This window comes from Vicugna pacos, chromosome 36 (assembly GCF_048564905.1).
Source record: "Vicugna pacos chromosome 36, VicPac4, whole genome shotgun sequence".
NCBI lineage: Eukaryota > Metazoa > Chordata > Mammalia > Artiodactyla > Camelidae > Vicugna > Vicugna pacos.
In genome coordinates, this window is record NC_133022.1 from 539,242 (window position 1) to 563,231 (window position 23,990).

The 23,990-nt window shown below is 52.9% G+C and overlaps 1 protein-coding gene across 5 annotated transcripts in view; it reads left to right on the forward strand.

Annotated features, from left to right (window-relative positions):
* Nucleotides 1–236: 236 nt before the first annotated feature.
* Nucleotides 237–23,990, forward strand: part of IKZF1 (IKAROS family zinc finger 1) — an 85,248-nt gene continuing 61,494 nt past the window's right edge. For 2 of the 5 annotated variants that reach the window (XM_072955504.1, XM_072955508.1), the window contains exons 1-3: nt 9,536–9,580; nt 13,573–13,626; nt 20,937–21,056. In XM_072955504.1, coding sequence (XP_072811605.1) covers nt 9,565–9,580; nt 13,573–13,626; nt 20,937–21,056 — 190 coding nt within the window. In that variant the 5' untranslated portion in view covers nt 9,536–9,564. Of the gene's footprint in view, nt 485–4,097; nt 4,224–9,461; nt 9,589–13,572; nt 13,627–20,936; nt 21,057–23,990 lie in introns of those variants that run through there. The other 3 variants (XM_072955505.1, XM_072955506.1, XM_072955507.1) reach the window with 3 other exon arrangements.

Here is a 23,990-nt window from a genome sequence, read left to right on the forward strand (position 1 = left end):
CCGGGGGCGTCTCCCATCCCCGCCCCGGTGCAGCCCGGCCGGCGTGCGGGCGCAGCCCCGCAGGTGGGGAGCGCGGGCCGGCGGGGGCGCGGCGCGCAGGGGGCCCCGGAGCGCGGCCCGTGGGCGGCGCTGTGCGCGCGGGACGGACGGCCGGCCGGGAGCGCGGGCGCCGGGTCGGAGCCGGCGGCGGGGGGGGTGGGGTGGGGGGGTGGGGAGCGCGGCGGAGAAATGGGGAACCGTGCGAGTGAGCAACTTCAGGAAGTCATTGTGAAAGAAAGCCGGGAAGAGCTCGGCGGCCCGGCGAGCCGGGCGCTCTGACAAGTGCCCGCGCGGCCCGCGCCCGGGGCGGCGACTGCGGCGACGGTCCCTGGGGCCCCGCGGGGCGCAGCCGAGACCCGCGCGGGACCCTTGGCGCGGCGGGGCGGCCGAGCCCGGCTCTGAGGACCCGCTGCGGACCCCCCCGAAGTGCGACGCCCGAGTCCACGTGAGTGCTTTGCGATGGAATTTCAGTAGGAAAACTTGGGGCAGCTGATGGACGGAAAGGGAGAGACCGAGGGGAAGAAAGGGGGCGCAGGTGGGTGCCGCCTGGGTTCGCCCCGGTCCGCTTCTCCTCTCTGGGGACGGGGAGAGCGGCGACTTTCGCCAAAGCCTCGGCCACTTCATGCTGCATGAAGGCCCAGGCCGGCAGGGGGACACTTCTGAGCCGCCCCGTTGCCACCATGAGGAGGACCTTCTGGCTCCCACCGTATTTAAATTGATGCAGGCTTATGCAGTGAGATCGCGGAGGTCAGCCTTTATATAAAGTCATTCAGCGCGAGCTTTCTTGTCTTGTTTTCGAGGCGAGGGCACTTGTGCACCGACTGTAAAGTAAGTCGATCGAGTCTGAACTCGCTTTTTGCAAAATAGGAATGACCCCGGTGTGGAAAAGTTGGTGGCACTTTTGCCAAGGGCCATGTCTGGCCCTCGCGGTTACGAAACCCCTCGGTGAAAAGGCACCGGGTTCCTTGCGTCTCTGTTTGAAATGTGTTTCTACAGATTTGTCAGGGATCCTGGCTGATTCCTAAGGAAGCTTCCTGAAGCTGTGATTGTATTTTTCCTTCTAACTTGGAGGCACCGAGTGTGGCACAGATGAGATGAAATGAGGGTGAAAGGAAAGGGTCACCATTCCCAGGGTCTGAGCAGACAGCACTTGCAAATGCAGCTTCCATTCTGTCTGGGCGGCAGCGGCCGCCGGAGTGCGTTTCCAGGCCGTGTGTGTGCCTCCCTCTCTCACACACTCACAGGCTCCCACCCTGCTCCCCGAGGAGCTTTGAGATGCCTCGGTTTAAACTTGGAGACACAAACCTGTATTGAACACACATCTCCTTACCACTCGGATCAACTTCTGTTAAAAGCAAAAAAAAAAAAATTATGGAAGTTGAAAATATTTATCACGCATAATATTTCAAGTTTGGTGGAAATTTAAAGGCTATTGAGGATTGGTTCACTTTGGTTATGGGTTGATCGGAATCCACAACCTGTAGGAAATGCTCTGAGCGTTTGTTTGAAAATGTTTATTTGATGAGGTTGTTTGGATGGATTCACCTTTGATACGGGATTTTTAAATTGACATCTGGTGTTACTTACACTGAATGTGCCAGAATCATTTTGGGGACAAATCAGATTATTTGCTAGGTGGCTGAAAATTTAAACAGTCACAAATATCTGTGGCCAGGAGGAATATACTTGCCTGTACCTTAGGACATACAGAGAGTGTTATAAAATAATTTGTCCCCATGGATATAAACGGTGGTGTCACATTTTAAAATACTATGCGATTTGGGTTTGATATAATGCATCTGCTATCAGAACTTCCCATGGACATACATGTTTATTCCTTTTTTAACGTGGGGGAAAAAAAGTGCTTCTCGGTCTCAAAGTCCACCAGAGCTGAAGACACAAACATATTACAGAGCTGAATGGTCAGGTTTTCTGCCCCTTCTGTTTCGTGGTGATAGTTGAAGGGAGGAGTTTGAGACGCCCCACCCGGCTTATGTCTTCATTTCATCCTTCTTTTAATTAAAGGGCTGCTTCTTGGAAAACTCGGCATTCTCTGGAATTCAGAAGCACCGTAGTAATGACAGCCCTTCATCAGGGTCTCGGGGGGTGCGCCGTCCGGTCCGTAAATGAAAGTGTGTGTGTGTGCGCGCCTTACGTCTTTTGAGAAGTTTGCCCCGAGGAGAAAAGAGTCTTGCAGCCATTTCTCTTGTAAAAAAAAATTAAGATCACAGCCAACTTCCTGGCCAGGAGGCCTGCCACCAGCCGAGCTGGGGAGCTCTGCGTCTTCCTCACTCGCCTGGGGACTCAGAGTTTGCGGAGAGGTGCCCTTTGCTTTGGGGACCTTCCCCCTCCACCCCCACCCCCCACCCCGCGCCCTGGGACTTGGATGTGTGTGTGTCCCCGTTTGGTTGGCCTGGTAGGATATGGTCAGTGTGAACGTCAAGCTCTTGAGGTCAGAGAGGACACGAGGTTTATATACATTGTCTACTACGAGCCATGCTGTGAAAGCCACACCCCACACACACGCCGCTTATGTGCAGCCTGGTGCGTATTAATAGACACAGGAAATAAAGACATTATGCGAGCGTGTGCACACCCGGCGTGGGGAGAGACGCGTGGGGGGGGGTGCTGGGTGCCACGGGCCTTCAGCATCAGACGCACCTGACCTGAGTCATAAAACCCCCCCTTTTGGAATTTCTTCCTTTTCACCTTTTGCTAAGACAAGGCGGGTTTTCCGACTTGTGCAACGGTGAGCGTTGGTCCAAGGATGTTAGCCCTTTGAGGGGTGTCTGCCTCAGACGCCGGCAGTTAGCCCCGAATGCGTCAAGCGTGGCCGCGTCCAGGGGCATTTTTGTTTTCTTTCCTCTCCCCTAATCTTTGTAATTATGAAGTCGTCTCGCTGTGAAATAAGTAATGGCTTCCTGGCCTTGTTGGAACGGGGAGTCAGGTGCTCCAGGCCCCAGGGAGCGAGAGAGCGAAGACCCTTTTGGATGGTTTCCTTGCTCTTTCTACATGAATTTTTGGGCGCTGTGACTCCTGCTTGTGGCCACGAGATGGTTAATGTCAGTCCCGGTCCCCGGTGGGGCCACTGGTGTGTGCAGGGCCCTCAGACGTGTGGACTGTCCTTCCACTACCGGGGAGCAATCAGCGATGCATCCTTCGAGGCTTACGAGGAGGGACCGTTCCATTTTCGCTCAAAACAGGCACCCGTCCAAGTGGGATCTGGACAAACACATTTCAAGTGCAGCCGAGGAGGCAGCGGGCAGTGGGGCCCCCCAGGGGCCGGATCCCAGGCCAGGGCAGCAGCTCTGAGCGTGGTGGGGCCCAGACGCTGACGCTGGCTCCTTCGCGTAGACCCGGGTGACTGGCGCTCCTGGCCGTTGAATAAATGAGTCCCCTCCCCTGCCCCCATTATCTTTCTGCCTCTCCCGCGATGTCTGTTCACGCCCTTCCACGTTCAGGGTGTTTGTTTTACTCGCCTGTCTTTGCCAGGGTTTTGAAATGCTGGGTGCTGTTCTAAAGAACATGTCTGAGGCGCTCTGAGACGTTAAGAGGGAAGGCTGCGGTCAGGGTCACAAGCAAAACAGCAAACCAAAGAGGCTTTGCAGAAGGATCCCAAGTGGAGAGGTGGGCAGGGCCGGCCCTGCGTGGTGTGTGTCGCTGGGGGTCTCTGCCGAGAAGGGTCTGGTGGGGGGGCCTGTTCAGTTGGTTTTTTTTTTTCCTTCTCCAGTGTTACTGCAGGGAACAGGTACACGTCCTGTGTGCCTCCCATGGCCAAGTTAGACGTGGTGAGGACTCCAAGTCCCGGGCCTGGGGGACACTGGTCATCCCTGCCCTAGGCCTGGTCCTGTTTCCCTCCTCCCGTGGCCTGCGGGGGAGCTCACGCTGCCTGTTGAGTAAAAGCTCCCTCTCCCGCCCCCCGCGAGCCCATCGGAGCCACCGACGTCCGCATCATCTCTGAACCCGATTTGGTCAGGACAGGAAACTCAAGCTCCCTTCCTGCCCGTGTTTTCCTGAGAGAAAAACACTCTTCCCTCCTTTTTTGCATATTTGGCAAGTCGGTCCACCTTCCTCTCCGCCCCAGTGGAGTGCGGGCCAGGCGCTGGTGACGGAGGGTCCCTTCCCGGTGGCGGAGTCGAGGGGGCTCTGGGCAGCCCGGGGTCCGCAGACCCCAGCCCTCAAAGGTAGGATTGGGTGGGAGAGGCAGCCCCCTCCCGGGGTCCCTGGGAGGCGCCGGCTCCTCGGTGAGTGTCGCTGGTTTCTTTGCTGCCTCAGCCTGGATGGGCCACCTGCCGTCTTCCCGGCGGGTGGCGGCCTGGGTCCCAGCACCTGCCGGGCACCCCCACCCCGCGGGGCTGTCTGAGGGTGATGGAGAGCCCCATCACGCGCCAGTTGTTCTCCCTCGGCTTTCGGATGGTCCCACGCGCCACCTCCTGATGGCTGGTGGCCCAGGGCCACTGCGTAACGGATGGCTTCAAGCAGGCCCTCATTAGTGGCGAAGGGCCCGCTTCGTTTTCTCTCATTCAAGTGTGCAATGATTCATGTCTCTTCAGCAGCCGGCTCACTGCTGGAGGAAATCTGAGTCCCCTTCCTGCCGGTGTTCGCACCAAAAGCTGGCTGCCATGGACGGGCAGCCGGGAGCGAGCCTCCAGGGTGTGCTGCGTTGGGGACCCGAGGCTGTTCCTTTGGGGCCCCCCAGCCCTTCCATCCTCCCTGCCCCTCCGCCTCTGACTCTCCTCCGCCTTTCTTCCAAGTGTGGGGTTTGGGCTGAAACCACTAAGAACTGCTTACACAGTTTTTGAGGGACCCCATCCACGCTGACATGGACGTCTGTGTCCCCGTTTGGGAGGTCACAGACACTCCCAGGCGCTTTTCCGGCAGTCTGAAGCTGTCTAAAATCGAACAGCGTGGTTCGGATCCGAGTCCTTTTCTAAAGCGATGCGTTCCAGTATGAATTTGGATTCCTGAGTTTCGGGCCCATTTTGGGGGTTACATCAGGTTTTCACGGGCAAACATGGAGCAAAGGGAACAGGACATGAGATCCTTCCCCTCGACCTGATTGGGGAAAAAAAATGTTTCTCTTAGAATCTTGAGGAGGAATGAAAATGAGGCATTGATCTTTCATAAGCTGACTTCTGAGGCACTCTGAAGTGTCCCCTGGGCTCTTAATGGAAACTGCAAAGTACCAGTGGCTGCCCCCCTCCGGCGCGAGCCCACTTTTAGCCTGAAAAAGTGACCTTTTTCCCTCCTCCTTTTCTGCTGAGTTTTGTGCAGGGCAGAAAATTAAAGTGTTGTTCGAACAGGTTCACGGTGACAGCAGATTGAGAAATTGTGTACCCTGCTTCGTTACATTAAAATCCGACTGCTAATGACCTCAGCTTGTTAGAGATAAGGCCATTAATTACCATTTAAGAATCATGTGATCCCACTGGCACCACCAAAAAAAAAAAAAAGAAAAAAAAAAGAAAAAAACCCATAAAAATAAAATTTAAAAAAATGGTTTGGAAATTCCTAGTGCATTTCTGTGTTTCCTCGCTTCTGCCTAGACTGATGGGTGTTCAACCTGCATTAAAAGACTTTCTTTCAGTTTAATTTGGAGCAGACAGGCCTTTGTAAAAGAAATGCAGCTTGCTGCAAAAATAAATAAATTAATAAAATCACTGAAAGTCAAATATTGAAAAGAAAGAATTTAAACTTAAGGGCCGCAGAAGAATTCTGAGTGGACTGTTTCAGATCTTTTCCCTGCATGTTGCTCCCGTGAATATTTCTGCCCGATTATAAATAGAGACAAGCTGATTTCTGTAGCCCTGTGAATGAGGAAGTTGTAAGTTTCTGTGAGGTTCCACTGATGACACCCCCCTCCCCCTGGGTTTGCATGAAGACGATGCAGACGAAAGGTTGTGGGTTACAGCCTGCGCCCCGAGCAGTCCTGGTTGGGCCCGCCACCCTCTGGGACATCGTTTTCCGCACGGACCCTGTTACATGTTCTGCGGTGCTGGGTTTGTCCTCAGGGCCCTGCGGGCTTTGGTGCTGAGCTCTGTCCATCACAGACAGAAATGGAAGTCTAGAGCGTGCTTTGCTGGGTTGCTCCATCCGAGAGCCAGCTCAGAATAGCAAATAATCCTGTGTGCGTCGTCCGTCGCAATCACTGTGACCAGATCGTGGGTGCCCGGAGCCTCCCCAGACACGGTTTAACCCGACTTCGGCTGAAGCGTGTGAAGCCGGGGTGAGCGAAGGAAATCCCCCACGTACTGAAGCTTCTGAGACACTGAGCGATGGTTAAGGAAACCTGCGTTTTGAATCTATGTTCTGTAGACGGTGAAAATCGATTGGAAAAGCAAACACAGATGGTTTTTTTTTTTCTAAGCATTTTGAGAAGAAGTTGCTCTATTTCAGTTTGTTCTAGGTGATAATATTGTGTGGGTGTTGTGAACAGAACTGAGGTCAGAATGCAAGTCCTTCCGGGAGAATTACCCATGGGCCTGAAAACCATGTGGCCTTAACCTGGGGAGGGTTACGGAGCCGTTCAGGGGTTGGTCCCCACCCCTCTCCGGAGCGCAGACAGAATCCCCCATATTACAGACTGAGCCGGACCAGCCTTTTATGTTTTGTTGAATAGGAGGTAGATGGAGATTTAAGCTTCAGTGAATCAGATGCTAGCCTAGAATACATTCTCTCCCTCTGTTTGCATCTAGGTTTGCAACTAAGTCACTCAAACAAACAAACAAAAACGTGACAGCACCTAAGACGATGTCCTCAGTGGGAAAGTCAGCGACAGCTTTTCAGTTATTGTTCATAAACAGATATGTATACATTGTAAGCAACCAGGTTACCCTGGGAGGCTTAGCATAATTTTACTTCCTCGGGTCGAAAGAACATGCAGCTTTAAAAAGAAGTCTCGTGGCTTGGTGGAAACTTCGTCCTGCAAGTACGTGTTTCGCTTTGGAATGTCACGGATGTGCAGCTGGGTTTTGCTGCCTTTAATGCAGAGTTTTTAACGCATCCAGAGAACATGATACTTGTATGTTAGGACAACCTCCCTGCTGAGAAGTCTTGATGAGAACACTGTGTTCTTTAGGACAGCGTCTTGCCCTGCGAAGTACAGAAGCAAGTTAAAGTTGCATTGTTTTTTCTAATGAAGAAAAAATATCTTCGAACATGATAGAAACACAACTAATTCCAGGCTCCTGTGTCCCTTCTTGATAATGACGGGAGGTCCATACTTTGGGGAGATTTTGTGTAAATCTGTGTATTGGGGGCAGTTTCTGCATTTTTTTTTTTAGGATGTAGGTCTCACTTTTGTTTTCCAGTTGCTGCCCATGCATAAAGTCTTCTAAAATCGGGAAGAGGCCAGAAAAAAATGATTCTAAACTTAGATGTTATTTTTTTTAATTTTTTTTTTTTGTACTGGAGTGATGAAGCGCCAAAGGCATTTCTATTTGAGGAAGCTACATAGAAAGTGGCCTGTTGATGACAGCCGTGATCAGGAAAAGTCCTACAAAAGTGTATGTAAATTGGGGGCACGTCTGCCTCCCTCAGGATTGCTGAAGACGCAGTGGTGGCTGTTAGCGGTTGGAGAGCCCGTGGTTCAGGGACGCGGAGGTCTCTGCAAGGTGCATGCACGAGGCGGGGGAGGGACACACAGCAGGGATGCTGCACCCGGACCCCTCCTGGACCAACCTGACATCCACCCATCCTGAGAGCGACCTGTAAACCCAGGAGCCTGTCTCCAGCCCCCTTTTCAAATTTCTAATATCTCACATCTTTTTTTTTTCTTCTTTCTTTCTTTTCCCTACCTCACTTTGAGACAGGTGGCCCCATGATGGCTTTGAAAAACACTCTTGTGGTTCATTTTCCTCCTGTATTAAGCACCTTTTCGTGCAGGATGTCTTCAGATGGCAGAGTTCTTAGCTGTGTTTTGGAAGGGCCTCCTCAGCTCTCCCCTGCCCCTTCCTCTTTTGCATATCAGTGCCTGCCCCTCGGTGGGGGGAAAAATGTGAGGACAGAATTGCACATCTGAGCTAATTTGCCCTCAGAGAGCTGGTTCACAGCAGAACAAACCACCAGAGGAGGCGTTTTTTTTCCTGTGGCTCAGTTAAATATGGGGGACGGGTGGGGGGAGGGTGAAATTCAAACTGAATTCCCCGCCATCCTGTTTAGATCTTGTTTGCATTGTTCTTGGGGGCCAGCCAGCATGTCTGCGGCGGCGTAAAGGTGACAACTGTGTGGATTGGCAGCTCATTTGGGGAAGCCGAAAGGAATCAGCGATGAAATAAGAGTGTTCAGAAGTTGTGAGGGTTCTCCTGACCTGTTTTGTTCAGTTGTTAAGGAAAACCCATCCGGTCCCCACTGCCCTAACCGGACACAAAGACCCCACATGTGCTTTCTCCGGGAGCGTTCCCTTTCTTAAGATACAGGGTGGTTCACGGTGATGCGATAGGTTTGCAAAAAGAAAGTCCACCGGTCTGAACATGAAAGGATGCTCTCTTGGCAGGCGTAGTGGGTTTTATTAAAGACATCTGTGACGCAAAGCATGTTAAATAGATTATGGTCTTGGTCCCTGTTCCCCCTTCAAAATAAGCATCATCGGGTGAATGCGGAAATGATCCTGAACGTAACTCTGGTGCAACCTCACTCATCAGGGAGGGGACATAATTAATTAGTAGCCTACGTTTGACCGAATGGCCAGAATGTGACTGCATCATGGAAGTTTTGTGATGGAGTCTGCCTGAACTGCAGTGTGTTACAAAGCACATGTTTATTTTTCTATGAAGATGCAGGTAACGCATCCTTGTCCCTTTAGTTGAGATTTGGGACCAGTTTCCTGGGGCTGTGAGGTTCCGGCGGGCAAGAATGGTACCGTCCAGTGGTCATGGGTTCAGATCTCAGCTCTGCTGTCTGTGTAGACGTGTGGCCTAGAGCAGGCTACTTCTTTCCTAACCTCAGTTTTCTCATCTGTAAAGTGGAGATAATAATAGAGATCATTGCATGAGAAGAGTCCTGATGCAGTTTCTTTGCATGGATTAAGGATGCACGCTTAGGAAAACAGGATTTGAGTGTGAGATCTAATGTGGACACTGCCAGGCACTGAGATAAAACAGCGGACAAGATGGGTTATGCTCATGGTCTTGGAATTAGCAGGTAAATGCCTGGTGCACGGTAGTCGCTTCAGGAAAACTATTTAATACCACATCCTTCTGTTTACTGTGATTTTCTGGCATATATTAGGTGCTCAAGAAGTGTTCTGAAATATTACTGGACAGAAAACTGCCTATATGGTATCAGGGGCGGGGAAAGACATTTGTTTAAAAAGAAAACGTAGTTCGTGCTGTTTACATCTCAGAGAAGGAACTTTTGAAAAGCCCATGGAAGGACTCTGTGCCCCCAGTGATGCCATGATTTTGAGCGACCGCCTGTGGCTCACGACAGCACGTTTGGCCTCCCAGCCACTTCATCCTCTCCTTGCCGTGAATTCGTGAATTGGAAAATCATCAGGTTGTGGTTCTCCACAAGCTTTCTGGCTTCATGGATCCAGACTCAGGTCTGGGGGTAGGGAAAGGCCGTGGCGCTTCAGAGCACGTGCTGGGCGGGGAGAGGAGGCGTTCGTGGGGAAGAAACGAGGGGCGCGGCGGGAGGAGGCGGAGGAGGGTCTGAGCACCGCCCCCCGGTCTGTCCCGAGCTCTTCCTGGAGCTCCTGCTCACAGGCGGGTTGGAAAGGAGGACGGTCCTGGACACGGGCCCAGACTCCTCGCTCGGAAGCCTGGACTGCCCAGGGCTGTTGGATGCTTCTGGCCCGCAGATGGCCAGGTTCCAGGCCCCGTGGGGCGGGGGGAGGAGAGGCAGGCGAGGTCAGAGAGGGCGCCTCTGAATGGTCTCACTGTCCCCAGGGAAGCGCCAGGTCTCCTGGAGGACACCGGGGTCCTGCAGCTCTGCTCCATCTTGTCCTCCATCCTTACATCCCCTACTGTCCAAACCCAGCCAGGTGCCCGCTCCAGAGAGAGAGGCCGGGGGAGAGGAGGGAGGGGGGCCGGACCTCAGCTCAGTGGCCAGTCCTCAGTGGGGGCCCAGGGACGCCAGGCTGGGCCCTCCTGGAGGGACGGCCGTCCACCGCCTCCATCACGTGGAGCGCCCTTATCTCTCCATCTAGTTCTCCTTGTGCGAGGCTCAGAACGGCCCGCTCCGAGGAGACAATAAACGCATTCATGTCTGTAAGAAGTGCGCGGTGACAGCGAGGGACGGACTGGGCCGGGCTCCCTGCGCTCTGGATGCGGCTCTCTGGCCTCCAGCCATTTGGGCCTCGCAGGTGGAGCAGAAAGTTGCAATGAGCTTGTGAAGTGACCCGCCTCCCTTCCCAGGAAGGTTCCCAGAAACAAGTTATTAAGTGGCTCTGGGGATGAACCCCTCTTAACTGACTGCAAACTCCTTTACTCTGAGATCCGATCAAGCCTGAATTCCGTTTTCCACCTGACTCTGGGCCTTGCTTCCTTGTGGGGAAGAGAAATGCAGAGCTCGGGCTGGGGGAGCGGGGAGGGGAGTGGGTGTAGCTCAGGGGTAGAGCACGTGCTTGGCACGCAGGAATTCCTGGGTCCCATCCCCAGTCCCTCCATTGGAAAGAAACGCAGACCTTGGCTTGTAAACGTCTTAATGTTATGTCACGTCCCTCTTGAGAGCCTTCAGGGCTGCCCTGGTCACTCGGTCTTGGAGGAAAAGGAATTTCCTTCCCCTCGGACAGGTTTCCACTGGTGCATTATTCCTCTGGTCTTTGTGCCAAAGCAGAGTCGCTTTGAGAAAAGAAAAAGTCAGTACCCTTTGGTCCCAAGAGATACAAAAATGTAGAGTTTGGGGAAATTTGTGGGAGTTTGTCAGGCCACCCCTCCACCCCACGGTGTGATGTCAGACCAGGCGGGCCAGGGGAGGGCAGGCCCGGGGGTGGGGGGGCTGGGAGAATGCAGAACGGGGGGACCCCATAATAGGGTGCAGTGGCCCCGCTGTCAGGCAGGGTGGGGAGAGGGTGTGCATGAAAATCAAAGCTAGGCTGATCACCCAACGGAGCTGCGTGTGATGGGGGTGGGGGTGGGGGTGGGGTTACGGACATTCAGTGGAAATGGGAACAGGCCTGAGGCTCAGATCCAGTGTCCTCTGCTCGCCGTGGTCCGCCCCTCGCACCCCCACTGTCCGGAGCACAGAGGGGTGCGGGTTCCAGGAAGGCACCCTCGCCCCTGCTCCCTGGGGATGCGTGTGTGCGCACGCTCCCTGCACCCCGCCCCACGGTGCCTGGTCTGCACCCCGTCCACGGGCTCAGAGCATCAGTTTGCCACTTTGGGACGTGTTCTCACGTCTCCCCGCGTGAACAGGAGGATGCACGGAGCGGGGCTCGGCGTGGGTGGACAGAGTCTGTCCTGCCAGCAAACCCGGAGGGTCCATGACAAAGGTCTCTGGAAGGAGGGACACCTTCTCCCGCGGGGCTGAGATGGGGCACCTTCAGCTCAGCTTAGGGAACATTTTTTTCCCTTTTCACTGGAAATTACTTGAATTCCAAGAGGATACTGGTGAAGTCAGTCTCTTTCATGGAAAACTTGGATATTAATGCATATTTGTAAAATAAAAAGATGCGTGTAGCATGAAATGAAAAAATATCTTACACCGGTTTATTTGGAATATGTTCAGTACCCTGCTGTTCTTAAAAAAAAAAAAGGTCTTGTGTGTTTATAAATAAACACACACAGAAAAAAATGTAGTTCTCTAAGTGGTGGAAATTTGGGGCATTCATTTCCCTTTATTAAAAAATAGAGTCGTGAAAAAATTCTATCACTTCCACAGCCAAAAAGCTCAAAGCCAACATCATAAGAAAGGGGGGTTAACATAGCAGTTGTTGCCGGAAGATCTGAGTTCTGCTCGAAGGCTCTCCAGTCATCATGGGGCTGTTTTAGAGCTGGTCTGCGATATTTGACCATAAAATATTGCATTTGTCTTCAGAAAACTGAATCTCATACCACGTGGCACGGGGAATACAATTTTCCTCATCTGAGTCTGTCTTATTTCTTTATAATCGTTCTGAGGGTTTCAGAAGAGTCACAGGTTTTTGCCTTTCTTGCTGTCCAAGGAGGTGGGACTTGGGACAAACGGGTTTTTGGCGACACAGGTGCTAGTTTTGTGTTTCCCTGGCTTTGGCTTGGATGTGGACCCGCAGTCTTGGGGCTGAAACGCAGGCAGGCCCTGGAACCCTCTTCCCTTGTGGGGTCTCGGCTGCCCCCACCCCCCGAGGCACACACTTGCCTTGGAAATTCGTGCCATGACTCAGGCTGGTGCAGGGACTTTCAGAAGTACAGGGAAACCGTCTGCATCCGGGAATTCACACCTTCTTCATGACAAGGGCCGGTGTTGGTGAAACTGAGGTTGTGTGCCCATGTGCCCCGTGACAACGGTCACACACACACACACACACACGTGGCCTCTGTCTGCTCAGAGCTTTCAACCAGGCTGGAGACGGGAGGGCCCCTGCCCCCTCCATCGGTGTCCAGGCTGGAAAGCTCAGATCCACACGTGCGAGCCACCGAGACATGCAGAAAATGTGACCCAATTCAGACCCAACAGACAGACTCGGTTTTGCTGGTTAGGGAAGGACCTCTCCCGAAGGCTGCCCAGCAGAGCACAAGTGAGCAGGCTTTGCTCAGGTCACCTTCTGCTGGGCCACACATTTCTTATCCACGGAGCCACCAGCTGCCATGCACCGCGGGCACCTGCGTCCTGGGAGGCGCATGCGGCCACTGCTCCCTGGTGTTCGTGGGGGCTGGACCACAGCCTTGGGGACACCCACCCAGGGCGGCTCCTCCGGGCTGGCTGTGTCCTTTTGCAGCCATCTGTCAGCAAAATAAACGGGACGGTCTGGGCGCCCTCCCGGCCGGGTCTGGCCACCGTCCCCCTGGCGTCCATCCGGGAGCTGGCGGAGTCGGAGGCGAGGGCCCTGAAGGAGGGGGACAAAGAGGGAAGCTGGCGCCTGGCCCATCTGCCAGGCCGGAGGTGTATGCATTATTGATGGAAGGAGCGCGGGAGCTGCTCAGATATGCAGCCCTGCCTGGGTAAATGAGACATTCTTCAACAAATTGCTTCGTTTTTTGATTGCTGATTGTACGCGTGTCACCAAGCTGACTCAAGGTTCATCGATGCATGCTCAGTAAATTAGAAAGAACATAACTGTGGATCAGCCAAGAGAATGAATTCTGTGCCTACAATGACCCAGGGCCATTTAATTTTCTGCTTAATTTTGTTGCAGTCAGTTTGCATTTTGGGTTATTATGCAGTTGGAAATTAACAATAAATAACAAATTTGGTCCTCCTGGGCCGGTAATGATATTTTTATAAATCTTTGTAATGCTGTTTTTAAAAGGATCAGGGTCTGCGCCCGTCTGATACTCCAGCGAGGGCTGGAGGAAGCAAGCGCATCATTGTCATGAAGTGGTCCAGGCTTCCTTGTCTCCCATCTCACGCGTCGTTTGTTCTCCGCTAACACCCTTCTTTTCTCTCCCTCTCCAGATAACCTGAGGACGATGGACGCGGATGAGGGTCAAGACATGTCCCAAGTTTCAGGTGAGACCTTGAGGGACCCCTCGCTCCACGGGGCCTCTGGACCTCAGGCGCTCGCCGCATCCCGGGGCAGGAGGAGGGCTGATTGTGCAGAATGAAAGACCGAGATGGGATTGGGGTCAACGCTCAACGTCAGCTCCTAGACAGGATCCCAGTGTGGGAACCTGGGTGATGACATGAGGGCTCCCGTTCAGCCTGAGCACCGCTGGGCAAGGTTCCAGTGAGGCTGGGTCCTCCTGGGGAGGGACGATGACTCAGTGGTCGGCCCTAGACCCCCAAACACACGCCAGTGGAGGTGTCCGGAAAAGAGTGAATGGTGGGAGGGAGGAGAAGGCAGCATGAGACACGCATCTCCGTATGTTTACTTCGGGCCATGTTGGATGTAGCTTTTCCCATCATGGGAGACCCAGGACCGGGGTCGGCGGTCGTGGGGTGAGCCCCAGGCTGGACCACAGCCGGTCACATTCGGCGACTCCGAGGAGGGTGGGCCACCAGCCAGTCCAGCCGGGCCTGCCCGGCCCCCGGATTTTCAGGTGTAGGGACCCCAGGGCTGTCAGCAGCCTCGGGGCTTCCAGCATCTCACATGTTAGGGCCTCGGGCTCGTGGTCAGTCCCAGGTGGGCCTCTGGGCAAGAATGACCTGTGTTGTCCTCCGGGCGGGGCCAGCCTGTGCCCACGGGTCCCCAGGTTGCTCCTGAGGTCTGCCTCGCGGGCTGAGTCGGTCCTCACGATGGAGACCAGGACCGCACGTGTGGTGTGCAGGAGAGCAGAGGCCGGTCCCCCCCACCTGGAGACCACAGCCATCCCCCTCCTCCTCTGCCTCCCGGCCACCCGCTCCCATCATTCCGGGCTTTGAAAAGACCAAGCAGAAGGCTGGCTGTTCACGGTGGCATCGAGGCGCTTGGTGGACAGTTGGCAACAGTGAAGACTGGCCCTCAGGTTTCACATTATCTGTATCACCTCAAGTCGTGTTGGAGGAACTTGCTCGAGACACACCTCCCCTCCCACCTGCCCGAAGTATTTCAACAGACGTTCCCGGCAGCGTTGGGACCGACACTGGAAAACGTTGGTACCTCCACGCCCTCGTCCATACAGCTCTTAACAGGGAGGGTGGCATGAATGTAGTTGTGTGGAAAGACACCCAAAATGTACGTGAGAGTGAAAAAAAAACAGGGTGTTTCAGGATGGTGTGCAAAGTATGATCTCATTCTATCTTTTTTCTTTTTTTAAGGATTAATTTTGACTTTTCGAGGGGGAGGTTCATTTATATATACATTTTTAAGTTTATTTTTTCAGTGGAGGTGCTGGGGGTGGAACCCAGGACCTCGTGCATGCTAAGCACGTGCTGTACCGCTGAGCTCCACCCTCCCCCTCGTGTGATCTTATTTAAAATGGAAACGAATCGTGCACACACACAGAGATGCTTTGCACACGCCTGCACATACATGTCAGAAACACGGGCTGCTAACAATTGCTTAGGAAAATTCTGGAGTGCTATGTATTTAATCTGGACCTCCTCTCGGAAGACGGGATGGAAGGAAAGGATGGCTTATGGCAGGAGGGAGGGACACTGGCTTTTTGTCTTCTGCTTTTCAGCATGATTTGAATTTATTTCCCTTAAGCGCATCCTTTTTAGAAGTACAGGACATCAAACTATCGAACACGAAAACGAAAACAAAAGACCTTTGGCTCTTTGAAGCCCCTGGTCCTGCCCCAGGGAAGTGGGTTCCAACCCCCGGGATTGCAGACCACGGTGCGCGGTGATTGGAGTGTCAGAAACACGGGGCGCTAACCATTGCAAAGGTGAAGAGAGACCCCATCATGGTTTCTGTTCTCCTGCCTACACTTTGCTTCCTCCTGGGCAACTTCTAAGCTGGCATCTTGCACGTTGCCCTGAATCGGTTTACGGAAAAAAAATAGATTTTTCTAGGTGGGACCCTATAAAATTGCAGCCACCAGAGCTGAAGGATTTTTCCAGCGTCAGCAGTGTCGTGGCGGTCCACCTGCTCCGTGCAAAACAGTCACTCGAGAAACAGAGAAATACTTCGTATCTGACTTTTTTATTCAATCTACCGGGTTCTGTCTTCCCTGAGGTTTGCCCTGCGTGTGGACTGAGCCCTCATCTTGCAGATAATAGACACTCGATAAACATTTACCGCTCTGTCCCCTCCAGTGTTGGGACAATGCTATGAAATGGGCTTGGAGGGGAGACGAGACATGCTTTCCTTTAGGGCACATCTTGTTCGTTCTTTTGGTAAGTTTTTCTTTCTTTCTCAGGACTTTATCCAAATAATTTATTCCACGAGTGCGTGATTTTTTTTGTCGGGGTTTCTCAGGGAAGAGCCGACCTGTGGGAGAATGGGATTGTGAGATGTGAGTCAGCGCCCCATCCCTGCCTCTGCCTCGGACCCCAGAGCCTTTGCCTGGCCTCCTGGACCACTGTGGTGGCACCTGGAAAAGGAGGGGCTGGAGCCATTTCATCTTAGAGGGTCCCCGGGTCCCGTGGCCCTAAAGCTGGGATGTTTTCTGAACGGCAGTGTGCTGTGTTTGTTGGAAGCAGGAGACAAGAGATGCTGTGTGTAGCCCTGTGCCATCCGACCAGGGACGTGGTGGAGTGAGTCACGATGACTGAAAGCGTCTGTTGACCAAACACTGCCCTCGGCGTTTGACTCCTTCCGGCTTTTCAAGACCCCATTGAAGGAGATGCTGGTCCCAGCTTCAGTTCGCAGGGCGCTGGGCCTCGGAGAGTTTCAGTAACTGAGCAGAATCCCGGAGGGGGGGCCAGACAGGGTGCTCTGGGCAGGCTCCCCGCCTCTTCTCTGGAGCTGAGAGGCTCTTTTCCGAACATTTTTATCCACCCCCCCAGGGATTGCATTAACCTGGGTGATTGTAGATTGTAAAACTTCACACACTAGGGACACAGGAGCAACAGGTGCGTTGTAGTCTCCGTGAGAAATTATCTGTTGGCTGTTGATGAGATAACTAGACAACTTTCTCCTCTGATTTCTCCAAAACACGTCTCATCGGTAAGGCTGCCTGTGACACGTGGGCAGCAGGGGAAGTAAATACAGACCGGCAAGAAGTTCCTTTCATTTTTCTAAGAAGTCAAAAGATACTGGGCTTCGTAAGTGAGTGGCTCTACCTGCTCGGCGCCTTGCCGTCTGCAGTTCTGTGCGTCTCGCGGCGCGCACGTGTCCCTGGGGAAAATGTGTCTGATTTTGCAGGACGTCACAGTTTACAGAATCATCCCATGAGCTGCCTGGGTATATCAGCATTCACGCATCATGGTTTTTCATTCTCACAACGGCCCTGGGAGCGAAGAGCCAAAATCACGTTCTGCAGCCTCATTTCACTCTTGAGGACAGAGTCTTAAAGAGGCGAGTGATTCCGTGTTCCCACCAGAGCCAGCTCGGAGCTGTACCCCAGGTCAGCTAATTTCTAGTCGCAGTGTTTTTTTTGTTTTTGTTTTTGTTTTAATAGACTTTTTTTTTTTTTCGCTGTTGGCTCTTTTTTTTAAAATTTTTAAAAATATTTCCTAGTCACACTGTTGGGTTTTTTAAATAGATTTTTTTTTTTTGCCACTTGGTTCTTTTCTAAACATTTTTTTCTAGTCACAGTGTTTTTTTGTTTTTGTTTTTGTTTTAATAGACTTTTTTTTTTTTTGCTGTTGGCTCTTTTTTTTTTTAATTTTTAAAAATATTTCTTAGTCACACTGTTGGGTTTTTTAAATAGATTTTTTTTTTTTTGCCACTTGGTTCTTTTCTAAACATTTTTTTCTAGTCATAGTGTTTTTTATTTTAATAGACTTTTTTCTTTTTTTTCTGCCGTTGGTTTTTTTTTTTTTTTGAAGAGGGGAGGTGATTAGGTTTTTTTAATTTATTTTTATTTTAATGGAGGGACTGGGGATCGAACCCAGGCCCTCGCGCATGCCAAACCCACGCCATGCCCCTGAGCTGCGCCCTCCCGCTCTAGTCACACTGTTTCACTATCTGGAATGGGTCAACCTGATTTAATAACTTGACTTTTTTTATCTTTTCTCATCTCCCTGTGGTTTTGCATTGTAAGCACTTATGTGGGTAAATTTTTTTAAAAGCAAGAAATATGGCTGCTTCTCGTGAAGGTTTTGACTAAGTGGCCGACATTCGCCGTGTAAATCTCCAGCCGTTAAAGGGTCTGAGGGTCACTGGGTACAAAAGCCATTCATGTGTCAGCAGACAGTGCTCAGACTCTGGGGCTTTTAGGCAAATCAGAGGACCTGCTAGAAGGCATCACGGAGTGGCGGCGAGGTGGGTGACAGCAGGGCACATGGTGGGCACCTGGCTTTTTGTGACACATGAGAAGCAGGGGAAGTAAACATAAAGAGCAGAGAAGTTTCAGTCATTTTCCTAAGAGGTAAAAAGATACCACACTTCCTAAATTAGTGGCTTTAGCTGCCTTCTCCAGTTCTGACTTTCTGCTGGGTGCGTGGCACACCTGTGCCAAGACGGACAGTCCTGTTCCTCCTCGTCCCCGGGCGCTGCTCCTGCGCGGGGAGCCCCGATCGATGAGCCCGACCCGGGGCCTCTTAGAACCATTGTTCCTTCTCCTCCCCCGTGTGGTCCCAGAGGAGCGGCTGGGCTGAGCTGGCACCTCGTTCCGCGCCGGAGCCCCTCCAGGCTGAAGAGCACGTCCAGCACCCTCGACACGCTGTCGCTGGTCTTGTTCGTAAACAGCGGGTCAGCTCAATTTGCAGGCAGGTTCGTGGGCTGGATTTGCACATGCACGGAGCAGAGAGACAGCACTCCCTCCCCGGATGAGTGCCGGTTCTCTCTGCTCAACCCTTGGCTCCTGCAGGCTTTTGTATCTGAGCTGACCCCAGAGTTCTCCAAAGTTATCACCCACCGAAAGACCGCGATAAAGAAACACAGCCATGCCACTGAGTGCCTGCACCTGTGGCTCCCACCCACCTGTAATAATGACACTGGTTCATCGTAAAGGCACGTGTGCGCACCCCACACTCTGCATGTTGAGTCATCGGGTCCTTTTGTTAGGCTGGCGTGGGTCTCCAAGGCCAGCTTCGGGGAGGGGTCTTCGTGGAAGTGAGTGGCCTGGGTCTTCGCTCTTCCAGCCCCTCCAGCCTATGATGCCCCCACCGTGCACAGAAACCTAGTTTCATATATTTGAACTTCAGTGTGAGATTATTCCTATCCCAAAAAGAAAGGAAGGAAGGAAGGAAGAGAGAAAGAAAAAAAAGTTTCGTATATTGAACTTCTGTGTAAGATTATTCTTACCCAAGAAAAGCAAAAAGAAGTCTTCAAAGTAGGAAAACCCTTCCTCTAGGAAATTATCCGGAAAAAAGGGTTGGCAGGTGGTTCACGTGCATCCCTCATTCTCGTAATCAGAGCTTTCTTTTCCCCATTTTTGAAATGGGTGAAAAGTAAGGCCAAGACTTTAGCTATTGCTACTTAAGAAAAAAAAATTCTTCTTATTGCACTGTAGTTGATTTACAATGTTACTTTCAGGCGTCCAGCAAAGTGATCCTGTTAGACACAGACACAAATGTGTATTTTCTTACCAGAAAAGTAGCTATTTCTACTTTTAAAATCATCTGTTTAGGGCATTGACGGTATCATGGATGCAACGCGCAGTTACGAGGCGTGAGCGTAACACAGGGACTTTTGATCAATTCCTCTCTGGCCTCTGGTTTTCCCTCGGAAGGAGCTCAGAGCCCGGCCCCGTCTTTAACAATTCATCTTGCATCGGCCACCCAAGTGCACCCGATGATGCTGTCTCTGAAAAGATGCCAGTTGAGGTAACGACCGTGGAGCTGGAATGTGCAACTGTGACGTGCATTTGCTAGGCAACGCAATGCCATCCCGCAAAGCATCGCCTTGGTGCCTGGCGGGTCCTGTTTCAAATGATTCCCGGCAGGGGCGTCTCCTGGGCTGGGGACCCTCGCCCGGGTCCCGCCCGTCCTCCGATGGGCTGATCCTGGTCTTGCGGGCGGTTTAGTCAAACGCACGGGAATGGCTCCCTCTGCCTCGCCGTGTCTGCTGGGCCTCATTTGTGTGCCCTCCTGCAGGAACGGGTGTCCGCGTGGAAAGCGCCTTTTGTGCGTGAAGCCACGTGGCCAGCCCAGCCGTCAGACACGTGGTCCCAGCCTGTCACTTCGTACGGACCTTCATGTCAACCGGCCTTCCCCAGCGCCCCGATGGGCTGTTCCGTACCCACCCGGGCTCCACTCCATCTCTTCCCTTGCCCGTGGTTTACGTCTCCCAACTCGATGTTAGGTTCCATCTAGGTTAGAAGATGCCGGAGGCTCAGCTTCGAAGGAAGCAGGATATTTGGTACCAAGTCCCCGATTCCCGGGAGTGGGAGTGAGGTTCCCATTTGGGGAGCTTCTGCAGACACGTTTTCTCATTCAGGCGTTTTGCGTTTGGCAAAATCCTGCCGGCGAAGGATAAGCCACTTCCCTGTGGGTTCTGTTTTGCTTTCGTGTTTCGTGGACTTTCTGTGCAGGTGGAGGGGAGATCGTGTTCCGGGAGGCGTGGGGTTGCCTGGGCTTGTTCCTGTCTCCCCGAGTTCATGGAATTAGGCAGCTGGCAAAGTGCTCCCCAGCTTTTGGGGAAAAAGAGGGGTGTGGACCCAGAACGTGGAGCCCTGAGCAGGACGCCTGGAAAGCAAGCTAACGTGAGGATGTAGGGGCAGGTCTGCAGGAGGGAGAAAGTGGACCAAACTTCCAAAGATGCTTTGCACCCAGGCGTAAACCTTCCAGGAGTCACACGACGGTGATTACTCAGCCAGCAAAGGCCGGCTGGGGGGATGTCCACCGCAGTGCTATCTCCCAAAAAAAAAAAAAAGATGTAAAAACAATCAAAGGTCAAAAGCAGAGGAAAGATTTACATAAAGGATTCCACCGACATGGGCAATACAGTTGTGGTCACGGGCACAGAAGGGTGTTGATGAGAATGTCTGAAAAACGACATTCATTGCACAAATTCAATACATCCCTGAGCGTCTTCGTTGATGTGAAATTACACGTGTGCGTGTGCACACGTACACACGCACCAGAATTGCAAGCGTGGTCATCGTGCCGGGGTCGCAGCGGATTTAGCTGGCTTTCGCGTCTGTGTTCTCTTGTCTGGGGGCTCGGCAACGACACTGTTTTATGAAAAGGAGAATGGATGCTGACCCCCACGGGGAGGCATTCACTCCGTCCAGCAGTTCATGCCGTCCCCTCGAACCTGGGGTCTCCCTGCCGGTCCGTGCGCAGTGACCGCCACCCTCCGGGGTGACCGCGTGCCCCAGAACTCAAGCTCTTCCATGTGTCCACAGGGAAGGAGAGCCCTGCTGTCAGTGACACTGCGGACGACGGTGAGGAACCCATGCCGGTCCCCGAGGACCTGTCCACCACGTCCGGAGGGCAGCATAATTCCAAGAGTGAGAGAGGCATGGGTAAGTGGCCCGGCCGCGTCCCCTGAGCTGTGGACCCTTTACATCCTCCCAGAGAGAGTGGTCAGGTGGCGTGAGTCACCTGACCTGGTGCTTCCCCTCAAACCCCGAAATACAGGTCAGCAGGACGGGAGACGCGGCTCAGCGTGTCCCCGAGCAAAGTGACCGAGTCGGGGAGCCCCAGCCCCCTAGCTGGGGTCGTCTGTCCCCTGGTCTCTGCAGGAAGACATGGGTGGTAGACTGTGAAAAGTGCACATTTCAAGTGTCCTGGCAAAAGAGCTTTCATTTTTGGAGCTTTGGTTTTAGAAGCAGCCGGATCTGGCCACCTTATGTTAACCTCTCTCATCCTTGTTTCTTCAATGTCCAGTTGGACCAAAACCAGAAAATCTGATAAGCAGACATTTCTTAATGTGAAACATAGGCCCAGATAATCTCGGCGAGCGGACACTTATGTCTCTTTTCCGTATTTGCCATCTCGCCCACCGCCCCCCGCCGTTAACTCACCTGTGCTCCGTGTTTAGAAATCTTAGAAGAAAACAGAGGCCCAGAGAGGTTGAGCGAATTCACCAAGGTCAAACAGCAGAGCCAGAGTCAGACTCAGCTTCTGACTCAAAGACCAGTTTTCACTCCATTATACCCCATTCTCCTCAGCTCATGAGTCAACAGTTCCTTGAAATATCTGTTGTTGTTTTGTTTTTTTTTAAGAGAGGAAAAAAAACTGTCGGGGAGGGGGTAGCTCAGCGGGAGAGCGCGTGCTTAGCATGCACGAGGTCCTGGGTTCCGTCCCCCGGCACTGCCTCCAAAAATAAATAAATAAACCTAATTCCTTCCCTCCAAAAAAACAAATAAATAAAATAGAGCAGGGGTCAGCAAATGGTTAAAAAAAAAAAAAAGATTGAAGACACTGCGGTATCGGGAGCCATTTATTTGCAGAAAAGAGTGTCCTGAAGGGTTCACAGGTGGAACCGAGGCAGAACAGATCCATATGTGGATCGGCCGCGTGAGACCCACAGCCAAGCGGGGTGGCACATGTGACGTTTTCAGGGTTATGATCACCACCAGAGTGCTTTTCCGACGCGACATGCTGATGCAGTAACCAAGAAACGGATTTTGTAGGTTTTCATGCGTCTTAGAAACCACGTAGGTTTTATGCACAACGGTTCTTTTTTTTTTTTTTGAAGTTAGCTCTACAATTAACTGTACAAACAGGCAAGGCTGATGGCTAAAGCCATTGGGTGTAGCTGAATTAAGTGAATAAGTGCCTTTGCAAATCGATTGTCCCTGCTCCAAGTGGCTGCTGCCGGTGGGAGGGTCGGTGGGAGAAAGGGTTGGGAGCAGGGCGTGGCCTTCTCCTCTGCTCCGTGCACATCATTTCAGGGACACGGAAGGCCAAGCTTTGTTGTAACTGATGCTTTTATTTCTAAGACTGTCTTCTGTCTATTCCGAGAGAGGCTGGTTTTTATGACGGCTACAAAGTTTCCCGTCAAAACCCATTTACATAAATTCAAAAGTCAAATGTAAAGAGAAGCATTAAGCCGATGGTGGTGCGTGTTCGTGGTAAACATTTGCAAAGGCGGCCGGTGTTCAGTGCCTGAGACGACTGGTGAGGTGGGTCCCTCCCTGTGTCCCTGCACATCGGGCAGCAGACACGCCCCCCTAACCCTGGACAGACAGAGGGGCCGGGGGACCAGAAGCCGGGAGAGATCGTGCGCACATGTAGCCACGAACCCTTTAAAGGAACCAAAGCCGAGGCGTCAGAGGCAGGGCTCCAGGGGTCATTAGGGAGAAACTGGGGTGCCCCACACCAAAATCCCCGCAGGGCTTGGGCATCCTTTAGAGAACTGAAAGTCGGGCCGATTCCTGGAGAGTGAACGGCGCTCGCTCGCTCACCATCCTTGCGATCACCCGCAGCGCATCGCCCCGTGCGGACTTCAACTTGTGGGCTCTTTGCCCAGTAAGAGGCCGTCAGGCCCCTGGTGGGCGCTTCTGCGGGTCCCCAGGCCGCGCTCTCACGGTGACACTCCGGCCAGGTCCTTCCTAATGCGCACCCGGCGCCCCTGTGGCCGTTGGGCTGGGGCTGGCCTGTGATGGCCGGCGGTCCCTTTCCCAGTGCCCCCCACCCCAGCCCCGCGTGACCTGTCCCCACGCACGTCTCTGGTCAGCGCCAAGTTCATACAGAAGGAACTTCAGGGTGGCAAAGCTCCAAACACCCGAGAAATCTCTTTTCTTGGCTTGTAAGGAGAGGTTGCCGGAGCCACATGGACGGGCAGGGAAAGCCCTTTGACAGATTCGGGGGGGGGGCAGGTGGCAAAGGAGAGATGGACCACCGCCTGGAGACCAGAAAGCACAGAAGCCCAGAGGACGCCCCGCAGCAGAGGGCGGAGGGGTTTGCGGGGACAAGCCAGCAAGGGAGGGCATTGCAGAGAACTGGTGTGTGAGAAACCATCCTTTGCAGGAAGTCAGCTAACTCCTGCATGTGGTCATGGGTTGGTTGTTAAGGTAATGCATGAGCCGGAGCGCTGAACAAATTGATGCATGAGGTGCCAGGATGCAGTTTTTAGAGCTCGGGGAGTTAGTAGATTGAAGGAAAAGGAACTGCGCTTGCAGCCGGGTTTCGTCAGCTCTACGGGGAGCAGGCAGAAGGCGAGAGGGGTGTCAGAGGACAGAGCGCAGGAAGCAGAAACTCCTCCCTGCGGAGGAGCAAAGAGGAAGGACTGGGAAGGAGGCAGGGTGTGTGCAGGGGCGGGGAGGGCAGAGGGAAAATGGAGCTGACAGTCCCCTCCCGCTGAGCCACCCCCCCGCCCTCATTTTAAACCGGCAGCCGGATCCAAACACGTCTCACAGAGTGGCTTAAATGGAAAAAAAAAATGCAAACCTGCTTTGCTGAAGATGGAATACCAGACAGCCAGGAAAAAGGACGACAAAGGGCAGAAAAAG